Source organism: Eurosta solidaginis, chromosome 2 (assembly GCF_040869045.1).
Source record: "Eurosta solidaginis isolate ZX-2024a chromosome 2, ASM4086904v1, whole genome shotgun sequence".
NCBI classification, from domain to species: domain Eukaryota; kingdom Metazoa; phylum Arthropoda; class Insecta; order Diptera; family Tephritidae; genus Eurosta; species Eurosta solidaginis.
Genome location: NC_090320.1, coordinates 29,520,113 through 29,543,200, shown reverse-complemented (window position 1 = coordinate 29,543,200; position 23,088 = coordinate 29,520,113). Strand labels below are relative to the sequence as shown.

Sequence of the window (23,088 nt, the reverse complement as noted above, 5' to 3'; positions counted from 1 at the left end):
GGAGAAATATGCGCATGAGGCAACAGAGAGTATAAAAGCAGCGCAAGCTGAGTAGACAAAGCGATACTTCAGTGTCACTTACATTCCTAGGCTCACAGAAAATTTCACATATGACTTGACAAAAACATCAAACACAAACACTACACTAGCATACAGGTCAAACTGCATTTTGGAAACGTGCTTTACAAAAACAAAAACACCCATAGATCTCCAACAACGTAGCAATGTAGTTTACGAAATTCAATGTAAAGGGAATGAAGAATATAGCTGCAATAAGGTCTACATTGGGACCACAAAGCGAGCGCTCGGCACGCGGGTAGCTGAGCACGAATCCGATATACGTAAACAAAAACAAAGCACAGCCTTGGCACAGCATGCAATAGAAAACAAACACACAGCTGATTTTGAAAACATAAAAATAATAGACACCGAAAGGAGAGAAAAAGCGCGTTACACCTTTGAAAGCCTAAGAATTTTGCAAAAAAGAGGAAACACAATAAACAAAAAAGAAGATACAGACAATATCGCCGCCGCGTACCTATTATGTTTGTAATTTAGTTTTTAGTATGACAAGTTTACCGCATGTAGGTGGTATCGATTTTTCCACTCTATTAACTTTCCACAATTTTGTTAATATTCAAATGTTTTTAAATATTTAAATGTTTTAGTGAAAATTGTGTTTTTCGTTAATTTCCATTTTTGTAAGTAAGAAAATACTTTTTGTGCAAACAATATTTATTTGCAATATTTTAAATTTTAATTCTATATTTATCTGATTGTATTCTTTGTTTTATTAAATAAATACAGGTTCACGCTCCTGAAGATGCCAAGGAAAATTGGCGAAACGTTGAGCTGAAAGGGGAATAATATTTGTTTTATTAGCACCCAACACAATAGATCTGCGTAGCTTAAAATATACATAAATATTATTTAAACAGATCGGAAAAAAATTATATGTAATAACATTTTATTTGTATTCACTAAAAAAATAAGCGTTCGCATGTATTCGCAACACAACTCCAATTTGCAATTCTATTACATAAATTTATCCCATGTGATTGATAGAAACCTAAAAATGTTTTCACGCTCACTCAACAAGCTGTCAATATGGCCGTCAATTAATGCAATGACACCGTTGCAACGAATTACGTTTAAAATTTCACACGCTTTTTTTCTAAAACACATAAAAATGTGTATTGTTGTAGTTGTTGATTTTCAATTTATTGTAAGCCTCAAAACGTGCATACGGAACTCATTAGAAAACCGCACTCAGGTATGCTTATTCTTCTGCTGCATCAAAGCCCTCATACACAGCCAAGTTCCTCACGTTGTTGCACTTAGCAAATAAAATTTAGTGTTTTTCACCGTAAAAGCAATGTAATTGTGCTGCCTAATTGTGGTGTTGGGAATGTATGCGAATGCATCTGAGTGTATGTGTGTTGCGGATAGTTCTACTTAACTATGCGCGCATGTAGGTGAGCCCTTCAAATGCAACATACAACAAGTAAGGAAGGCTAAGTTCGGGTGTAACCGAACATAACATACTCAGTTGAGAGCTATGGAGACAAAATAAGGAAAATCAATCTGGGGTAACCCTGGAATGTGGTTGTATAACATGTGTATCAAATGAAAGGTATTAAAGAGTATTTTAAGAGAGAATAGGCCATAGTTCTATGGATGAACGCCATTTAGGGATATCGCCATAAAGGTAGACCAGGGCTGACTCTAGAATTTGTTTGTACGATATGGGTATCAAATGAAAGGTGTTACTGAGCATTTTAAGAGGGAGTGGGCCTTAGGTCTATCGGTGGACGCCTTTTCGAGATGTCCCCATTAAGGTGGACCAGGGGTTCTATAATGTGTTTGTACGATATGGGTATCAAATGAAAGCTGTTAATGAGTATTTTGAAAAGGAGTGATCCTTAGTTCCATAGGTGGACGCCGTTTCGAGATATCGCCATAAAGGTGGACCAGGGGTGTCTCTAGAATGTGTTTGTACGATATGGGAATCAAATGAAAGGTGTTACTGAGCATTTTAAGAGGGAGTGGGCATTAGGTCTATAGGTGGACGCCTTTTCGAGATATCGCCATTAGGGTGGGCCAGGGGTGACTCTAGAATGTTTGTACGGTATGGGTATCAAACGAAAGGTGTTACTGAGCATTTTAAGAGGGAGTGGGCATGAGGTCTATAGGTGGACGCCTTTTCGAGATATCGTCATTAGAGTGGGCCAGGGGTGACTCTAGAATGTGTTTGTACGATATGTGCATCAAACGAAAGGTGTTACTGAGCATTTTAAGAGGGAGTGGGCATTAGGTCTATAGGTGGACGCCCTTTCGAGATATCGCCATTAGGGTGGGCCAGGGGTGACTCTAGAATGTTTGTACGATATGGGTATCAAACGAAAGGTGTTACTGAGCATTTTAAGAGGGAGTGGGCATTAGGTCTATAGGTGGACGCCTTTTCGTGATATCGCCATTAGGGTGGGCCAGGGGTGACTCTAGAATGTGTTTGTACGATATGGGTATCAAATGAAAGGTGGTAAGGAGTATTTTAAAAGGGAGTAATCCTTAGTTCTATAGGTGGACGCCTTTTCGAGATATCGCCATAAAGGTGGACCAAGGGTGACTCTAGAATGTTTGTACGATATGGGTATCAAACGAAAGGTGTTACTGAGCATTTTAAGAGGGAGTGGGCATTAGGTCTATAGGTGGACGCCTTTTCGAGATATCGCCATTAGGGTGGGCCAGGGTGACTCTAGAATGTGTTTGTACGATATGGGTATCAAATGAAAGGTGGTAATGAGTATTTTAAAAGGGAGTAATCCTTAGTTCTATAGGTGGACGCCTTTTCGAGATGTCGCCATAAAGCTGGACCAAGGGTGACTCTAGAATGTTTGTACGGTATGGGTATCAAACGAAAGTTGTTACTGAGCATTTTAAGAGGGAGTGGGCATTAGGTCTATAGGTGGACGCCTTTTCGAGATATCGCCATTAGGGTGGGCCAGGGTGACTCTAGAATGTGTTTGTACGATATCGGTATCAAATGAAAGGTGGTAATGAGTATTTTAAAAGGGAGTAATCCTTAGTTCTATAGGTGGACGCCTTTTCGAGATATCGCCATTAGGGTGGGCCAGGTGTGACTCTAGAATGTTTGTACGATATGGGTATTAAACGAAAGGTGTTACTGAGCATTTTAAGAGGGAGTGGGCATTAGGTCTATAGGTGGACGCCTTTTCGAGATATCGCCATTAGGGTGGGACAGGGGTGACTCTAGAATGTTTGTACGATATGGGTATCAAACGAAAGGTGTTACTGAGCATTTTAAGAGGGAGTGTACATTAGGTCTATAGGTGGACGCCTTTTCGAGATATCGCCATTAGGGTGGGCCAGGGGTGACTCTAGAATGTTTGTACGATATGGGTATCAAACGAAAGGTGTTACTGAGCATTTTAAGAGGGAGTGGACATTAGGTCTATAGGTGGACGCCTTTTCGAGATATCGCCATTAGGGTGGGCCAGGGTGACTCTAGAATGTGTTTGTACGATATGGGTATCAAATGAAAGGTGGTAATGAGTATTTTAAAAGGGAGTAATCCTTAGTTCTATAGGTGGACGCCTTTTCGAAATATGGCCATTAGGGTGGGCCAGGTGTGACTCTAGAATGTTTGTACGATATGGGTATCAAACGAAAGCTGTTACTGAGCATTTTAAGAGGGAGTGGGCATTAGGTCTATAGGTGGACGCCTTTTCGAGATATTGCCATTAGGGTGGGCCAGGGGTGACTCTAGAATGTTTGTACGATATGGGTATCAAACGAAAGGTGTTACTGAGCATTTTAAGAGGGAGTGGACACTAGGTCTATAGGTGGACGCCTTTTCGAGATATCGCCATTAGGGTGGGCCAGGGGTTACTCTAGAATGTTTGTACGATATGGGTATCAAACGAAAGGTGTTACTAGCATTTTAAGAGAGAGGGGGCATTAGTTCTATAGGTGGACGCCTTTTCGAGATATCGCCATTAGGGTGGGACAGGGGTGACTCTGGTATGTTTTTGTACGATATGGATATCAAATTAAAGGTATTAATGAGGGTTTTAAAAGCGAGTGGCCCTTAGATGTATATGTGAAGGCGTTCTCGTGATATCCACCAAAATGTGGACCAGGTGATCCAGAAAATCATCTGTCGGGTACTGCTAATTTATTTATATATGCAATACCACTAACAGTATTCCTGCCAAGATTCCAAGGGCTGTTGATTTCGCCTTGTAGAACTTTTTCATTTTCTTCTACTTAATATGGTAGGTGTCACACCCATTTTACAAAGATTTTTCCAAAGTTATATTTTGCGTCAACAAACCAATCCAGTTACCATGTTTCATCCCTTTTTTCGTATTTGGTATAGAATTATGGCATTTTTTTCATTTTTCGTAATTTTCGATATCGATAAAGTGGGCGTGGTTATGGTCAGATTTCGCCCATTTTTTATACCAAGAAAAAGTGAGCTCAGGTAAGTACGTGGGCTAAGTTTAGTAAAGATATATCGGATTTTGCTCAAGTTATTGTGTTAATGGCCGAGCGGAAGGACAGACGGTGGACTGTGTATAAAAACTGGGCGTGGCTTCCACCAATTTCGCCCATTTTCACAGAGAACAGTTACCGTCATAGAATCTATGCTCCTACCAAATTTGAGAAGGATTGGTAAATTTTTGTTCGACTTATGGCAATAAAAGTATTCTAGACATACTAAATGAAAATGGGCGGAGCCACGCCCATTTTGAAATTTTCTTTTATTTTTGTATTTTGTTGCATCATATCATTACTGGAGTTGAATTTTGACTTAATTTACTTATATACAGTAAAGATATTAAATTTTTTGTTAAAATTTTAATTAAAAAAAAATTTTTTTTAAAAAGTGGGCGTGTTCTTAATCCAATTTTGCTAATTTTTATTTAGCACATATAGAGTAATAGTAGTAACGTTCCTGCCAAATTTCATCATGATATCTTCCCCGACTGCCAAATTACAGCTTGCAAAACTTTTAAATTACCTTCTTGTAAAAGTGGGCGGGGCCACGCCCATTGTCCAAAATCTTACTAATTTTCTATTCTGCGTCATAACGTCAACCCATCTACCAAGTTTCGTCGCTTTATCTGTCTTTTGTAATGAGTTATCGCACTTTTTCGGTTTTTCGAAATTTTCGATATCGAAAAAGTGGGCGTGGTTATAGTCCGATATCGTTCATTTTAAATAGCGATCTGAGATGAGTGCTCAGGAACCTACATACCAAATTTCATCAAGATACCTCAAAATTTACTCAAGTTATCGTGTTAACGCACGGACGGACGGACGGACGGACGGACGGACATGGCTCAATCAAATTTTTTTTCGATCCTGATTATTTTGATATATGGAAGTCTATATCTATCTCGATTCCTTTATATATGTACAACCAACCGTTATCCAATCAAACTTAATATACTCTGTGAGCTCTGCTCAACTGAGTATAAAAACTATTTAGGATAATATGCATATACATATACATAAGTATATGCATGACTAGTACTCATACAAATATAGCCTACAAAATGAGAATAACGGCTGCGCTCGTTGGTGAAGTACACATTTTGTTGTTGTACAGCTTTCTCCAGAATTCATTGTTGTTCTAATTTTTAGTAAATTTTTTTGTTTACTGTTTTGTGTAAAAGTTAATTGTTTACGGTAGGCTTACAAGGCCATATGCTTAATATTTAGGCGGATATGTGTTTGTGTGTTCTCCATTTATCTTTTAAAAGTGGCATATGTATATAAGCTTGTGAAAACTAATGCATATATTATTTAGGCAGCGATACAATTTCGAATTCGAAAACTTTATATAACAACTGACACGTCACTTATTTTGTTTGAATAAATATACCCGCTATTTTCTACATTTTCCTCAGATCTCTATTTTTTTAGCTGTCTATGGTAACTATTAACCCTTAATGGAATCAGGATATAAAAGTAACGAAGGGTGCCATAAGTCTTAATTTGTAGCCAGCATTCAATATGATGTAAAACTAAAAGCCCCGTCACATAAGCAGTTTTTCATATAGTTAGATGCGTTTAACGCAAATATGGAAAAAAATGATTATGGCTCGGCCTTAACATGATGTTTGAGGAAAAATTACTAGACGTTAATAGTTTTATTTCTACGTGTATAATCATAATTAACCAAGGGAGGTCAAGCCTTCTTACCTACCTCTCCCAACTCAGTGGAGTTCTCCCCCGTCTTCTGCTTCTATACTGCTGTCTCGACTGAAACTCTTTCTTGGCCGGAGTATTCGCATAACATGACCAAGCCAGCGAAGCTCTAGAGTTGTTATTCGCTGCACTATCGTCATATTTGCGTAAAGCTCATACAGCTCATCAATATAGCTCCTTCGATACTCGCCATCGGCATCCCGGACAGGACAATAAATCTTCCGGATAACTTTTCTCCATCTTATATGTGTTCCAATGACACTCGTTCATATGTCGTTTAAAGTGAACAATGTTATGATTTATCATGAGTTCAAACCGGGTTTGTTCAGTTTTTCGAGGCTCTAAGCCTTCTACGATGTTCCATCGGGGTGCACAAGCTGATTGAAGAAGGAGTTTCCATTAGGGCTTATAATCTACTATGATATGATACTTTATGGATCATTTCTGAACATTTTCGAAATAAATTCTGTAAGCCATCAAGTTTTTCTCCGGCAATAACTCCGCCTTTTTCGGGGTTATTTTCAGTAAAACTTTGGGGCAGTTTCAGCTTGGGATCATTTCTTTAAGTGATGATTCTCTAGACTATGTAGACTTTGGCTACCTCGGCAGCTAAGGAAACAGGATTCACCACGGGTAGGTGAGGTTGACAATTGGTTTGGAGAAGCTATAAATTGCGCTGGCATCCCTTTGAAAGGGTTGCGCTACACAACCAACCCGTTGAATCATTGCAAGAACAAATGCAAGAGCTAATAAATATTTCAATTTCACCGCGAGTTATGACAGGCATAACTATTTCAAATCTTCGGTCTCAGGTTTTGCGTCCCCATTATACTGAATTATTACGCCTCTTTATGAACTTGTACGTATGTTAGTATTGTTATATCAGATAAAAACGTCTTTATTTTATTGCGGTCTTGTGTACTGCTTAAGCTTTTGTAAAAAATCAAAATCAAATCAGATTTGTAAGTTCCGGAGACTAACACCACCGACTATTTCGGAAACGATTGGCTACAACTACTTCAAATCTTATTTATAGCAGCAAACATTCGGAGTCAAAAAATAATAAAAAAGGAGTTCTAAGTCAAAGCGTTTACGCTCATTATGAGCTCATTTAGGAGTCAGATATTAAAGCAATTTCCTTCTTGCGATGGTCGTCCAATATAAATAAGACTCATATATGATATGAGCCTGAATATGATTCACTTATGACACATACTTGCCTCATAAAAAGCTCATTTTCGACACTTTTTGAACCTTGAAAATACTCCGAGCTTTTCGGAGCCATTATGAACATTACACGTGTCATACATTTTTGTTTGCAATTAAGCACATACGAAGTGTTGTATGGAACAATGCGGAATGAAATCCATCAAGCACTTGCGCTTTTAAGAAGTAATAATAGGACATGGGCAGAAACAATAAAATAACAAAGAATATTTCCACGTTGAACAGGAAAGCAGGAAACGCTGCAACCAATGATGTATCAACTAATATGTATTTAAATCAAAAATAGTTGGTTTATTGTCGTTGCCAAAGCGTAAAAGTAAGACGGGTGAAAAATAAAAAATTTAAGCCGACACATTATGTTTCAATAAATTTCAATATAGATACAAATTACTGTTGCCGAGTAGTTCCGTTGCTTGAAATATTTTCGCTTCATAAGGCATAGTCGTAAGGCAGTGGGATATTTAAAATCGATATCAAGATCTCTGTTATTGTATGAACATATGTGTATACGAATGCTTCCCACCACTATCCGCTCCAATAGCGCACAAGCATTTTATGTTCATACTGTGGGCGATTTCGCGGTCTAACTAAGCACTTTGTGTGGCGACGTATGCATGCAGGTATGTATTAGTGTTGTTGTTAGCATTGGAAAGGCTTAATGGTCGCGCAGTTGTTTGTGAATATTGTACCTCACCGCGAAATGCATATGTTAGTAGTAGAGATGGAAAACTATCGATAGTCGGCACCACCGATAGTGTCCGATAGTCAAGTGGATCACCATCGATAGTAGCGATAGTCTTCAAAATAACTATCGATAGTTTAAATTCTCGTATTTTTAAAATAAACATAAATCTGTATTTCATATCAAAAGCTAAAGATTTTTATTTAAAAAAATGAGTGCATCAACATTTGTGGGTTTAAAGCTGCTCTGCGGTTTGCCACAATTAAGCCGGCCTTACTAAAGGTTCGCTCGCTTTCTACAGAAATTGCAGGAATGCACAAAATCTTCTTTACACAATCCCCAAAATTCGCCAATTGAAGGAGAGTTTTGCTATTATAAACAAATTGTATGTTAAGTTAAATTTATTTCAATAAAAGCTGTAGGTATAAGTATTTACCTTCCAGAATTCTAATGGATTTGTATTTGATGGAGAGTTCGGTTTATCTAAGAACTGCTTTTTCCACACATCAATAATTTTTTTCATTTTGAACAGTTTTGTCAGCAAGACGGTCTTGCAAAAAATCAAAAAAAGATGAATTTTGGGCAGTGTTTTGGTCTCATGTTATCATTCGACTGTATAAAAACTTCATCAGTTTTGAGAAATTCAATGGCGAAGTCAGCTTTGACGGAAAAGCGAAAGCCTTCTTGCTTGAACCTTGAGTCAATTATCGTTGCAATGCTAGTTTCCTTTGCTTCCTCATATGGTGATAAGTACTTTTCCATTAATTCTATTAAATTTGACCGCAAATGATTTCCCGTTTCAGTTAACATATCAGCAGTTTGCAGTTTCTGATGCAAACCAAACACAATACCTATACACAGTGAAATTTTCACGTAATTATTCCCACACGTTTGTTCCGTTGCCTCTAGAAATATGCCCCTCAATTTGTCAACCTCTTCTGATAGCATGATTTCTTCTCTAGAGAGCATAGGTGTAGCCTTCACGATCGCCATTAAAACCTGTGAAATAGTTTCCTTGGTTTTCAAAATTCTTTGATCATTAAATATGTACTATTCCATCTAGTTGGTATATCTTGGATTAGAGACAACGGTTCATCATATTGAGGTTTTTTGAACTTTTCATTCGCATTTGAACTTCGTTTGAAAAATCCGACAATGTCTCTGCACCTTGCAATAACTTGTGATACAGAAGTATTTTGATTTTCTAGCGCATCAAGTTGAAACTATGTGCGAAGCATGCATGCCGTTTAATGTTTAAAATTTCACATGTTTTGATCATGCTTCTTGCATTATCTGTTACAATGCAGGATATTTTTTCCATAATACCCCACTCATTAAATACATTTCGTAGCGATTCAGCCAGATTTTCTGCATTTTGATTTTTGGCATCTTCAAGTTTGTTCGTCCAAAGTATGGCTGATCGTAATAACATGTCCTCGTCTATAAAATGACACCTGACATGGAGATAGTGTTCATTAGCACACGACGTCCAACCATCGCATTTAATACTGCCATATTTCATGTTATACAAAACATCAAGTAGCCTTGATTTTGCGTTTGCATACATTTCCTTCAAGTGAACATTTTTTAGTGTGGTCTTGCTAGGCACAACATACCTTGGGTCAAGCAATTGCAGAAATTTTTTAAATCCAGAATCCAGAACCAGAGAAAAAGGTTGTAAATCTGTCACAATCATTTCGATTAGACAGCGGTCCAAATCCCTCTTTCTATGCGAATTTGAATCATATTCAATTGCTCTTTTAAAGTGATGAGGCAATGATTTCATGCTGGAACGCGCACTGCTTGAACTGGTACTTGGTGTTAGGTCTATTATATCCTCATCAGGCGCAGTCTTTTTGTTGAGCTCTGGATGTACACGATTCAAGTGGTCTTTAAGGTTAGGCGCATTGCCGCTTGTTTTATATTCTTTTCCACAATTTAAATAAAAGAAATTGATTTTTTGTGCTTTGCACCAGTTTTACATTCAATGGACTCATCTACAGAATCATCTGAATTGCTGGTAGGAGCACGTGAACTACAAGAAGCTTTTATGAAGAAAAAAACCCAACAAATCATATCTATTACTGATCATTTTATACACATAATTAAAATTAAAACTTACCTCTCGATTTTTTTTGTCAAAAACCTATCCATGATAACTTATTTGCTATGTAAAACACAAGTAATTTACAGGTAGTTGATAATAATAACTAGATATACAATTTACTTTTACCAACGCTGCAAATATAAACAGCTGTTTTAAGTGTTGCCATCGCGAAAATAAAATGAAAAAGGTTTGGGACAAAAAATGTGATTTTTACGAATTTATATTTGGATATATCGATAGTATATTTGGACCATCGATAGTCTCGATAGTGTTAAACCATCGATAGTATCGATAATGCTATCGATAGTTTTCCAGCTCTAGTTAGTAGAACGCATTTGTGTATGCCGCTAGTGGAGCGCATACATGGCGTATACGCAACTATTTGTGTCATATGAACAAATATAGGGAGCGTACTGCCGTGGCGTATGAGTAACTATTGCGAATAGTATTAATTTGTTGATTGCATATAAAATAAAACAATAAAATAGATTTAGCATAAAATTGAATGTATTTGTGTGCGGTTTTGTGTATTATTTGTTAGTTTAGCGCTTAAATACGATGGTGTGCATATGTACGCGTGTTTGAAGATAAATATAGACTCAAACAAGTAAGGAAGGCTAAGTTCGGGTGTAACCGAACATTACATACTCATTTGAGAGCTATGGAGACAAAATAAGGGAAAATCACCATGTAGGAAAATGAACCTAGGGTAACCCTGGAATGTGTTGTTTGTACGATATGGGTATCAAATGAAAGGTGTTAATGAATATTTTAAAATGGCGTGGGCCTTAGTTCTATAGGTGGACGCCTTTTCGAGATATCGCCATAAAGGTGGACCAGGGGTGACTCTAGAATTTGTTTGTACGATATGGGTATCAAATGAAAGGTGTTAATGAGTATTTTAAAAGGGAGTGGGCCTTAGTTCTATAGGCGGACGGCTTTTCGAGATATCGCCATAAAGGTGGACCAGGGGCGACTCTAGAATTTGTTTGTACGATATGGGTATCAAATGAAAGGTGTTAGTGAGTATTTTAAAAGGGAGTGGGCCTTAGTTCTATAGGTGGACGCCTTTACGAGATATCGCCATAAAGGTGGACCAGGGGTCACACTAGAATTTGTTTGTACGATATGGGTATCAAATGAAAGGTGTTAATGAGTATTTTAAAAGGAAGTGGGCCTTAGTTCTATAGGTGAACGCTTTTTCGAGATATCGCCATAAAGGTGGACAAGGGGTGACTCTAGAATTTGGTTGTACGACATGGGTATCAAATGAAAGGTGTTAATGAGTATTTTAAAAGGGAATGGGCCTTAGCTCTATAGGTGGACGCCTTTTCGGGATATCGTTATAAAGGTGGACCAGTAGTGGAATTCACTAACTTATAACGATGCGATTTGTCGAGATTTTAATTAACGATTTTGTCGCTTGCCTTATCGATTGTACTATTCACTAACTTAGTTTTAAAGACTCGCAATAAATAACATTTAAAATAGTAGAAAGGTGGCAGCACAGCTTAACGAAACCTAAAAAATGCGAAAAGCACAAAAGGAATGTCAAAAAAAAACAAATTCCATATACTAACTGCTTTTAAAAGTTATTATTGTGCAAGTTTTGAGATACAGTTTGCGGTATCAACAAAAGGTAAGTAAATGCGGAATTAATTTCATATTTCTCGACATAACAAATTTCTCATATTAAAAAAGAATGGCGTCATCAATTAATACCAATCAAAGGAGAAGCCGTACCACAGCCGAGCAGTTAAGTCGAATGGTGGACTTATTTTATGGAAACTCCGGGATTAGCGGGTAATTGATATTGTTTGATAGTGATATTGTTAAGTTTGACGATACCGAATCGAAGTTTTTACTACCAAAGTAGCTATTTTTTAAAATAATTTCCAAAGGAAATCGATCTATGTAAACGAATGAATGAATTTTTTACACTCAAATAAATGTATTATGTATAAAATTGAGCTGTGTTAAAACCTCATAAGCATTTATTTTAATTTTAAAGGACACGAAGTTCGTTTCTATTGAAATGATATTGTTAAGTTTGACTGTTCGGTATGATGGAAGTTTTCGCTACCAATGTAGACCAAATATAAAATAAAATGCCAAAATGTTTGCTTTACATTCCTGTAGATTTTTTTATTTATAAGTTTGTTAAGTCTTTACTTAAGTATAGTAATTAGCAATAAGTCGGTCTTGAACACGTTTCGCTATTGAAGAGGGTGCGCCTTGATTAACATTGCTATCACTTGGGCTTTGATCTAAGTATTCAGTGTCAGGCTCGTGTATGGGTTTACTTAATCGGATGTTATGCAACACTGCGCATGCGTTAACTATTCTACCAGTAAATCCATGATGAAACAAAGGAGTCCTTTGCTGTGATAGGCATCGCCATGTTCCTTTGAGAACACCAAAAAGTATCTCGACTGGGTTTCGAGCTTTACACAATGCCTTATTGTACCGAAATTTTGGGCTCCCCTCTGGTTGGTTAGGTAAAGGAGTCATCAGCCAGGGTTATAAAGGGTATCCAGAGTCACCTGCAAGTAGTTTTGTGTGCGATTTTATTTTCTGGGAAATTTCAGTGCATTAAACACACTTACCTATCAAAAACATGTTGCGGCTACCATTTTCAAAATTTCTCTGCATCACTCTCCGTACTGCAGAGGAGCTCCAGATAAACGCATCATGCCTTGCTCCTGGCAATTTAGCATTGACATTCAATATCTTTAGGTTGGGGTCACAAATCTGTATATAAAAATATATTATAGTCAAAAAAGTACAATACATTTCTTTGAATTATTGCTTTTACCATTTGTACATTTATTGAATGGTATCCATGGTGATTTACATATGCCTCTTCATGATTTCTGGGGCTCATGATCGACACATGAGTGCAATCAATAGCCCCAATAGTACCTCCCACAAATGGTGCAGGTGACGCAGAAAAAATTTCTTTCGCAGCTTGCCGCTCTATTTGAGTCATTGGAAACTTTACTTTATCGAAAAACAAAGAATGGTTGATAGCATTTGTTACGCGATGTATACAGCGGCTTACAGACGACTGGCTCATTGATATGCCCCATTGTTCTCCAACGGGCCGTTGATAACAACCAGTTGCGAAGAAGCGTAAAGCAGTTAGAACCTGAAATTTTTATAATAGTGTTCAATTGAAAATTATATGAAATTCCATGATTTACCTGTTTCTCTGTTGATATCGCAGTTATTCTTGTACCCCTTAATTGACCATCAAGTGGAGAAATAATATCATGAGCCAAGTCTGGGGTTAGTCGGTACAGCTTTCGCAACTCCGTTGCATTCAGGTGGAATGGGTTATCTACTTCTCTAAGAAGGCGTCTGTCCACTGGCGATGGCCTCAGTAACTCTTCATCTTGTGATAAAACGTATGCCAAGTACTCAAATGCCATTTGATTTATAAATAAAGCAGCTTTTCGTGTTTGAAGGTATTTAATTAAAGCTCCGATTTTCTTTTTTAACTAAAATTGTCAGAAATGTAAATTTCGTGATTTTTAACGCAGCCAATTCATTTGCCGTTTATTTAACAACACAGCTGATCGTCGATTAACGAATATCGATACAAAATAGTTACTGAATAACGAAATCATTATAGTTATCGATTCGCAAATAAAGCGATGGCAAATATCGTTAAAAAAGTTAGTGAATTCCTCTACAGGGGTGACTCTAGAATGCGTTTGTACAATATGGGTGTCAAACGAAAGGTGCTAATGAGTCTTTTAAAAGGGAGTGGGCCTTAGTTCTATGGGTGGACGCCTTTTCGAGATATTGCCATAAAGGGGTGACTCGACAAATTGTTTGTACCGTATGGGTATCAAATGAAAGGTGTTAATGAGTATTTTAAAAGGGAGTGGGCCTTAGTTCTATGGGTGGACGCCTTTTCGAGATGTGGCCATAAAGGTGGACCAGGGGTGACTCTAGAATTTGTTTGTACGATATGGGTATCAAATGAAAGGTGTTAATGAGTATTTTAAAAGGGAGTGGGCCTTAGTTCTATAGGTGGACGCCTTTTCGGGATATCGTTATAAAGGTGGACCAGGGGTGACTCTATAATGTGTTTGTACAATATGGGTGTCAAATTAAAGGTATTAATAACGATTTTAAAAGGAAGTGGTGGTAGTTTGTATATGTGAAGGCGTTTTCGAGATTTCGACCAGGGTGACCCAGAACATCATCTGTCGTGTACCGCTAAATTATTTATATATGTAATACCACGAACAGTATTCCTGCCATGATTCCAAGGGCTTTCGATTTCGCCCTGCAGAACTTTTTCATTTTACAAAGTTTTTTTCTAAAGTTATATTTTGCGTCAATAAACCAATGAAATTACCATGTTTCATTCCTTTTTTCGTATTTGGTATAGAATTATGGCATTTTTTTCATTTTTCGTAATTTTCGAAATCGGAAAAGTGGGCGTGGTCATAGTCGGATTTCGGCCATTTTTTATACCAATACAAAGTGTGTTCATATAATTATGTGAGCTGAGTTTAGTAAAGATATATCGATTTTTGCTCAAGTTATCGTGTTAACGGCCGAGCGGAAGGACAGACGATCGACTGTGTATAAAAAATGGGCGTGGCTTCAATCGATTTCGCCCTTTTTCACAGAAAACAGTTATGGTCCTAGAATCTAAGCGCCTGCCAAATTTCACAAGGATTGGTAAAAGGGCGGAGCCACGCCCATTTTGAATTTTCTTTTGTTTTTGTATTTTGTTGCACCATATCATTACTGGAGTTGAATGTTGACATAATTTACTTATATACTGTAAAGATATTAAATTTTTTGTAAAAATTTCACTTAAAAAAATTTTTTTTAAAGTGGGCGTGGTCGTTCTCCAATTTTGCTAATTTTTATAAAGAATACATATAGTAATACAAGTAACGTTCCTGCCAAATTTCATCATGATATCTTCAACGACTGCGAAATTACAGCTTGCAAAACTTCTAAATTACCTTCTTTTAAAAGTGGGCGGTGCCACGCCCATTGTCCAAAATTTTACTTATTTTCTATTCTGCGTCACAAGTTCAACCCACCTACCAAGTTTCATCGCTTTATCCGTCTTTGATAATGAATTATCGCACTTTTTCGATTTTTCGAAATTTTCGATATCGAAAAAGTGGGCGTGGTTATAGTCCGATATCGTTCATTTTTAATAGCGATCTGAGATGAGTGCCCAGGAACCTACATACCAAATTTCGTCAAGATACCTCAAAATTTACTCAAGTTATCGTGTTAACGGACGGACGGACGGACGGACATGGCTCAATCAATTTTTTTTTCGATACTGATGATTTTGATATATGGAAGTCTATATCTATCTCGATTCCTTTATACCTGTACAACCAACCGTTATCCAATCAAAGTTAACATACTCTGTGAGCTCTGCTCAACTGAGTATAAAAAGTTATATAATATAAATAAAAGTGCAAGTTACCTATGTAAGAAGTTTTGTTAAACGTGTTGTTGTACATGTGGTATTTGTAAATAATTTCGATTGTTGTTTTATTTTGCGTCATCGTCGGAGGTCGCCCAACAAACGGTAGTTTATTGTTATTCCAACAATTTCATAAACGTATATGTTTAGAATTATATAATTTTTTTTTGTTTTAACGAATACAAACATAAACGAAACAAAACGAAAAGAAAAAAAAAAACGGAAATCGTTAAAAATATTGCTTAAAATAGTAAAAACATTGGGTTTCCGTTGTTTTATGCTAACTTTTTTTTCATTTATATTTTATGTACCATTCATGCTTTGTTTTGTGCCATGAGCATTTTGTAACAATGCTACAGTTTTGTCATGGCATGCGTCATGCAAATATGCAAGTGAGGTGCGACAGGGACACGCACAAACAAATTGTTCTGCGCTATGCTGCTTTGGGGCAATCGTTGTGGGTGGGCGTCAGTATAGTTGCATATGCAGATGTAGATGTGTAAATGTGCTCTTGTTTGCTAACTGACGCGAAAATATTATCTTTTGAATCCACAAATGACCTTTTTTTGGTTTGATTAAGCTGCAGTGACTTTTTTGTTTTATTTTGGAATTCTTAACATTTCATTTAAATTTTTATATCCGTTTTAATTTTTTAAGTACAACATTTGCTTATTATGAGTCAAGTACAGTTTATACATTTTCATATATAAGTGTTCGCACATAAGAGGTTATATATAGATATGCATTTCAGCGGGTTTGAATCGAGCTCAAGGCCTAACAATAACTATGTTATCATTATTATTGTTATGATACATTTTTTCTTAATTGAAAAAATTTTTAAATTAGAATAGAAGAAAGAAAAAATTTTAGACAACTGCCGAAGCTCGTTGTATAGATCCATTTCGGGGGTCTACCACGTTATCCCCAAAATCAAAATCCCCAAAATCAAAAGCCCCAAATCAAAATCCCCAAAATCAAAACTCCAAACTCATAATCCCCAACACAAAATCCCCATTTTATGTGTGAAATAAATTCAAATTAGGTTTAAAATCGCCGCGAACAAAAAAGGCTAATAATCCATACCAACTTTCTGCATAGGCGGTCTTCGGCCGTGCTTATAAAAAATAACCCTGGGCTACGCCATGCCAAGTCCGGGTGTGTGGTATAACCGTGGCTACCGCCACGGTGATGTCCTTCTGCGTAGTACACGCTTCTGTTAGCTTGTTCGAATTAGAGCGACTAGCAGTCCTATATATGGATAAGTGAAAATATGTATTGCCAAAACGTGAATATATAGTTATACATACATAAATATGAATGAAAGAGGAAAGAGATATTGCTATTTTTTACACGATCGTGATGTTTATCATAGCACTGGAATTTTGTGTTTGGGGTTTTTTTTCTTTGGGGATTTTGTGTTTGGGTATTTTTTTTTTGGGGATTTCGTGGCACTCCCCATTTCGGGAACTGCTAATGAAGACAAACAAAAAACCGCTGTGATAGCTGAATTGTTATAGCAGCGGCTCCTAAACGTTGCCGATGAAGGAATTTAGCAGTTCCCGAAATGAATCTATATAACGAGCTTTGGCAGTTGTTTAAAATTTTTCTTTCTTCTATTCTAATTTAATAATTTTATCAATTAAGAAAAAATTTATCATAACAATAATAATGGTAAAATAATAATTGTTACGCCTTGAGCTCGATTCAAACCAGCTATCTTACAAATCAGTAGGCCGATATAACAACAAAAATTTATATGATTTCCTATACAAATATTACTAGTTATTAGGGCAACTTTGAATGAATTGAAAATTTAGCGAAAAGTTGATACTAGACGCAAAATTGGTCTTAAAATGTATATAAACTGTGCAATACAATGCAGAAAAAGGAAGAAAATGCTGCAGCTATAAATATTTTTAGAGAAGTATATCCATTTAAATATTAGTCAATAATTGTTTTAAGTTTTATTCTGGCGCAACGCACGAATATTCGAAGATGATTTTTGTGATTAAGACCGGTGACCTCTAAATACGAAAACTACTCGGCCCTCAAACCTGCTCATTGAGAACAATATTTGACCTGACGATGTGGCCGAGGAGTGAGAGCAAATTTGTCTCTCATAAAGTACCCGTGCTGCTCAGACCTTCCAACGAGCTCTCAAGAAGAATTAACACGATGTCGCACTGCCTTGGAAGAAAACGCTGCATTCAGGGCAACGCGCGGTATATTGGTGCAAAATTGTGACGCGAAGGAGATAGAGCGACACCTATTTAGAAAAAAAAAACCCGAGTCAAAAAAGCGTGAGTGTGAGGAGCTGCAAATGTTGGCTGATAGGAGTAATGCCAAAAGAACTCTACCAACAAATACGGCGGATGAGGGAAGGTTTCAAGACTGGGAAAGATATGTGCAGGAATGCGTAGGCAATTAAAAAGTAAAAGTCCACTCTTGACTCACTGGACGTTGGCGGAAGAAGGTGAGATGACTCTTGCAGTATTCCAGTGGAAATTTTTCTTGAAAATGTATGGCTCTGTCCGCGATGCTAGGGTGAGTATCGAAGGAGGTAAAATGATACGCTGAATGAACTTTTACCAAATATGAAGATAGTGCACCGAATAAAACCTCAAAGTTTTCTCTGGCGGATGGACGAAGACGTTTCGACCAACTAAGTTTTTCAGGCGAGCCCGCAGCTTCAACTTCAGGGTAGGAAAGGCAGGCGTGGGAAGACTTGACCTCTCTTCGTGCTCAAAATTGGCGTCAGTTATCGCGAAACAGGGATAGCTTGTCACGAAACGGTTAAAAGCGCTTAGGCGGATAAGCGCAAATTAATGATGATACCTTCTTCGTTTAAACATTTCAAATGGGTTTAAAGTTGTTACAAATTAGGGCGTAGTCTTCCTGCAAGTGCCTTATTTGTTAGTTTCACTGTTTGCATAGCGTTGAATCCTCTGTTTGAAATACAGAATTCCAGATAAGAGTTGCTCTGTATCAATTTCATTGTACTATTACTTATTCAGACTAAACTCCTTCATAGCTAACTTGCGACCCGCAGGAGGTCTCCCTCCATGTGGCACAGGTAATCTCATTAAACATACTCTAACCTCATCAAAATAGAATGAGTGGACAGACCGAATATGGCGTCAAAAAAGGACTAGTTGTAATAAAAGTGCCTAACATATGAAAGAATGAGGGCGCCGTCAAAAATCCTACAGATGATTTATATTTTATACAGCTCCTCAATGTTTGTTTAATTACTGCAATTATTTTCATTAAAAGTTGTGCTCCAGATCACACAAACACACTACCCTACATTGCATGCTGTATATTCAACACAAAAGCTTACATAAAAACTTAAAAAAAAAAAAAACTCCCAACATCAACCAGCATCTGCAACATATTTGCACTACACCGCTTGCTGGAAACCTTAATTACTTTCCAACGTCGTGCTTAAGTTTCGCTGTGAAATTTGATTGTATCAGTTTCAATTACAATTTCTCTGCTCGCTTGAATTTCACTTAACCACCTGAAGCACGCCGAACGTAATAAGTCGACTTACATTACCATAGAAATTTGAGTTCACTCACACCTGTAGCTCGAACCTATGAAATTACTTCAAGTTTTCATAACAATCACCGAAACGTTACGCCGTTTTATTGTCGTTGTGCAACATTTTACATGTTCAGTATAGCTCAAAGTGGCAATTTTGCGTTAGCAATTGATTTTGTTGTTTGTTAAAACATTGTGGCGAGTACGATTTCAATAGTTTTTCCCCTCCCTCGCTTTTGTTTCAAAACTATGGAGTATTTTGAATAACACTTGTCGCCTATGCTTAAAAGCATTTGTTGTTGTTGCTATTTCATATTTAATATTGTCTTGTATTGCATTCATGTCGCTACACTTTAATATTTTGGGGCACGACAAGTTAAGCCTATGGCTCACTGCCATAGTGATGGGGTGAGTGCTGCTGCTTCGCGTACTTTTCTACTCAAAGTTGAGTGCTTTTAAGCTGCACTTCATTTTGTTTAGAGAGCGCTTTTTCTTTGCTGGTTTTGTTGTTTTTTTTTTTTTGTATATTTGCATTCAACACCTTTTAGTCAACATTTATTACTTTGCTTTGTGCTGCATTGATAACGAAAATTATATTATGCCTCCTAAAGAGGGAGATGTTGGTTATTTGATTTCGATGCAAAATTGTTGCGTATACGCCGTGTCATACCCGATCTTTGCTCGTGCTGTTTGAGTTGTACTAGCGTAGTGGATAATACCAAATGCACAAAAACTGCAAATGTTTCTATGCAAAAGTTTTTTGTGTATGGCTGCTAGTACTGAAGGCCTTGTGTTTATGTAGGAAAAGGGATATATTCCTCTCCTTTGAAAACTTTCAGGCTTAATCAATAAAGCCTTGGAAGCAAATAACGAAGTAGGGATAATATTTTTGCACCTGTACACATATGAACTGGGCACCGCCTTATTGGTAGGCATGATGGATTACAAGGAGTGGCCTCCCGTCGTTGCTATATGAGTTGTAAAAATGATAAAGAGGAGGAAACGTTTGATCACCTCATAAGCAACTGTTCGGTTTTAAGCGGTGCCAGAAGAAGCTGCCTTAGAACTTCCTTTCTGTAGAATCTACGCCTGGTTTTTGGTAGAACGTTGTTCAGCTTAGGTGTACTAGTGGGTTCCTTTATATGTGCTGTGGAGAGGGCTAAAAGAAAATATCTGTACCACAAGCAACTTGATGATATATAACTGCCGATAGTTTGAAACCTAGAGCTAGGCACGACGAGTGTCTCGTGATTTTGGCATTGGTCCTAAATGATTTTTTCTTAACTCTCTGTCCTTCTCTTATCGTAAGTATAGGTATCTAAGTATATATTGCATGTGTTGAAGGAGTATCAGGTGGAGACCGGCCTCTCATGCAATCTGGTAAGTATGTGAGTATATAGCATTCATTTGCCAATTCATAAAAATAATAATAAATTCTTCCATTAAACAATATTCAGCTAAAAAGCATTACAGATGTGTCCATCTAAGACAAATCAAAATTTATGATGCATGAAAATATATCCATAAAAATCACAATCTTAAAATTAAATACTCCAAAAACATTTAAAATTTGCAACTTAAAAATTTTGGTTCTAAAACCAACAAAACTCGCTAGAAATGAACCAAAATATTTGTACAGATGTAAGCAGGCAAATCTGTATACTTATGTATATACAACGATGAATCATATGATGGTGATACACATAATGCAATGCAATGACGAACAGCAACAATAACAACAAACGACAAGGCAGGTATATTAAAGAATAAGTGAATGAAAGAAAAAACGAAATGTGAAACGAAGAAAAAACAACTCAATGATTGAATGAACTAACAAATGAATGAACTTACAAATGAACAAACAAACAAACTCACAGACGAACTAACCTACCAACGAATGAATGAACAAACAAACAACGAGAACCAGAACAAATATATGAACGACAAACAAATATTTATTTACAACAATAATGTGTAATTTACCAGAAGTAGGAAGTTAAGTGAGTGACCAGCAGAAGAGAGGAATAACAAAATAACAATAACAATGAAAACCAAAAGCAGATAGACAGCTGCATATTTTTAGGCTGTGACGTTGTCAATTTGTATGAATTTTGGACTGACAGTTTAACCGGACTAAGGTATTTTTTTCAACTTGGTCACTAATTGTATTGCTCTTCCACAATACACATTATAACTTCCACTTATTTTGGTTAGAGCAGCTCACCGGCAAATTGCTGAACATAGCCAAAGGAAAATCTCAACAGAAAAATTACCAAAACAAATAAATTACGTTCTCTTCAAATAAAAGCGAAAAATCGAACATTGAAAGAACGAGTTGTAGAAAATCAGTTAAGCAACATGAAAATTATACAATTTCATATTTGAACGCTCACAACTACAACAACTATAATAATAATACAAACGAATAATGCGATTTGTCCTTGCAATTGTTCTGAAATCATTCGTCGACCCTGAGCAAGGATACGCGCGCATCCTTATTTGACTGTTTACACACTGCCTTTCTTGCGTGTTGACTTTGCTTGCATTCATGCTAACTTGCTTGCTTTCATACTTGCCGCCCTCTCACCTCCCTTTCAATTCTTTTAAACTGAATTTGGGCAAAATCTTGTTATAAATGCAATCCCACATTCCAGCACATGCAACAGTGCGCCCTTTACAACAATGCCGATGCAGAGTATATCCTTTGGGCACCAAGTCAAGTGCTACGCAGGGGGGTACGGCATGGTAAGTGAATTGCAATGCTCGTGCAAACGAAGAGGAAAACTATCAAATTACGAAAAGTTGATAAACATTGTTGTCAACAATATCAACGAAAATCTGTTATACTACATCCAGTTGTGACTTGACGTTGGAATAGAAAGCGTCATGGCACAGTGGACGATTTTAAGATGGCGTGTGGAAAAAATGTGATATTTTGGAGAAATGTTTATCAAATAAGAAGCAGTTATTGAAAAATAAATTTTTTGCTATAGTCTTTTTTAACATTTCTCGATCAAACTTCTTAATGAGTACAGTCATATTATTTCAAAGTACCTAATAACTCGCTTTGACGTCAGAACTTTCATTTAATACTTAGAATATTATAACTTATATTAAGAATTTCTATTTAATTGTCTGAATACCAATTTCAACTTTGAATTGTATCTTTCTGTTCTGAGCACTAATTGTGACTTTCTGTAGATGAAATAAATTTGTTAATATGAATTGTTACTTTCTGAATACTAAATGTTTCTTTCTTTTCTGAATATGAAGTGAAAGTTCTGAATGTGAATTGTCATTTTCTGAATTTAAATTTGACACACACCATAGAAAAATGTTTAATGTATGGTTGAAACAGAACTATCATTGTTATGGTAAAAAAAGTTTAGAAAGTGTGTAACCTTTTACTATATTTTGAAGAAAAGAAAACAATTTTGGAAAAGTTCGAACGAATTTCCTGAGATATTGTTACAAAGCGTTTTCATTAAAAAATAATTTTATTTATGACTCCGAGAAAAAGAAAATATTATCAGAAACCCCAATCTTAAATTCTTTGCAAACTTTATTTTCTGGCATTTAAAAAATTGTTAGCACATTCTAAAAAACTGTTTTGTACATGCAAAATTTTTCTAAGATTATTTAAAACCATTGATGCAATAATAAAGGTGATTTCAACAACATAACCTCACTTAGGAAGTAGAACTCAAAGGCAGTTCTGTATGATAGACAACCTTCTAAAATATGCATGCCGAACTTATCAGAATAAGGGAAAACGTCAACAGGATGAGAACACCTGAATATTCATTTCATCATGATTTA

The 23,088-nt window shown here is 36.6% G+C and overlaps 1 protein-coding gene across 8 annotated transcripts in view; it reads right to left on the bottom strand.

Annotated features, from left to right (window-relative positions):
• The window catches only part of LOC137239477 (ADAMTS-like protein 3), a 1,132,820-nt gene that overhangs the window by 562,966 nt on the left and 546,766 nt on the right, over positions 1 to 23,088 (bottom strand). For 4 of the 8 annotated variants that reach the window (XM_067764812.1, XM_067764814.1, XM_067764815.1 and 1 more), the window contains 4 exons: positions 13,457 to 13,753; positions 13,069 to 13,401; positions 12,860 to 13,004; positions 12,456 to 12,796 (listed from right to left, as the gene is read on the bottom strand). The exons of the other annotated variants lie outside the window; for them this stretch is intronic. In XM_067764812.1, the coding sequence (XP_067620913.1) occupies positions 12,774 to 12,796; positions 12,860 to 13,004; positions 13,069 to 13,401; positions 13,457 to 13,684 (729 nt within the window). In that variant the 5' untranslated portion in view covers positions 13,685 to 13,753 and the 3' untranslated portion in view covers positions 12,456 to 12,773. Of the gene's footprint in view, positions 1 to 12,455; positions 12,797 to 12,859; positions 13,005 to 13,068; positions 13,402 to 13,456; positions 13,754 to 23,088 lie in introns of those variants that run through there. 8 annotated transcript variants of the gene reach the window in all.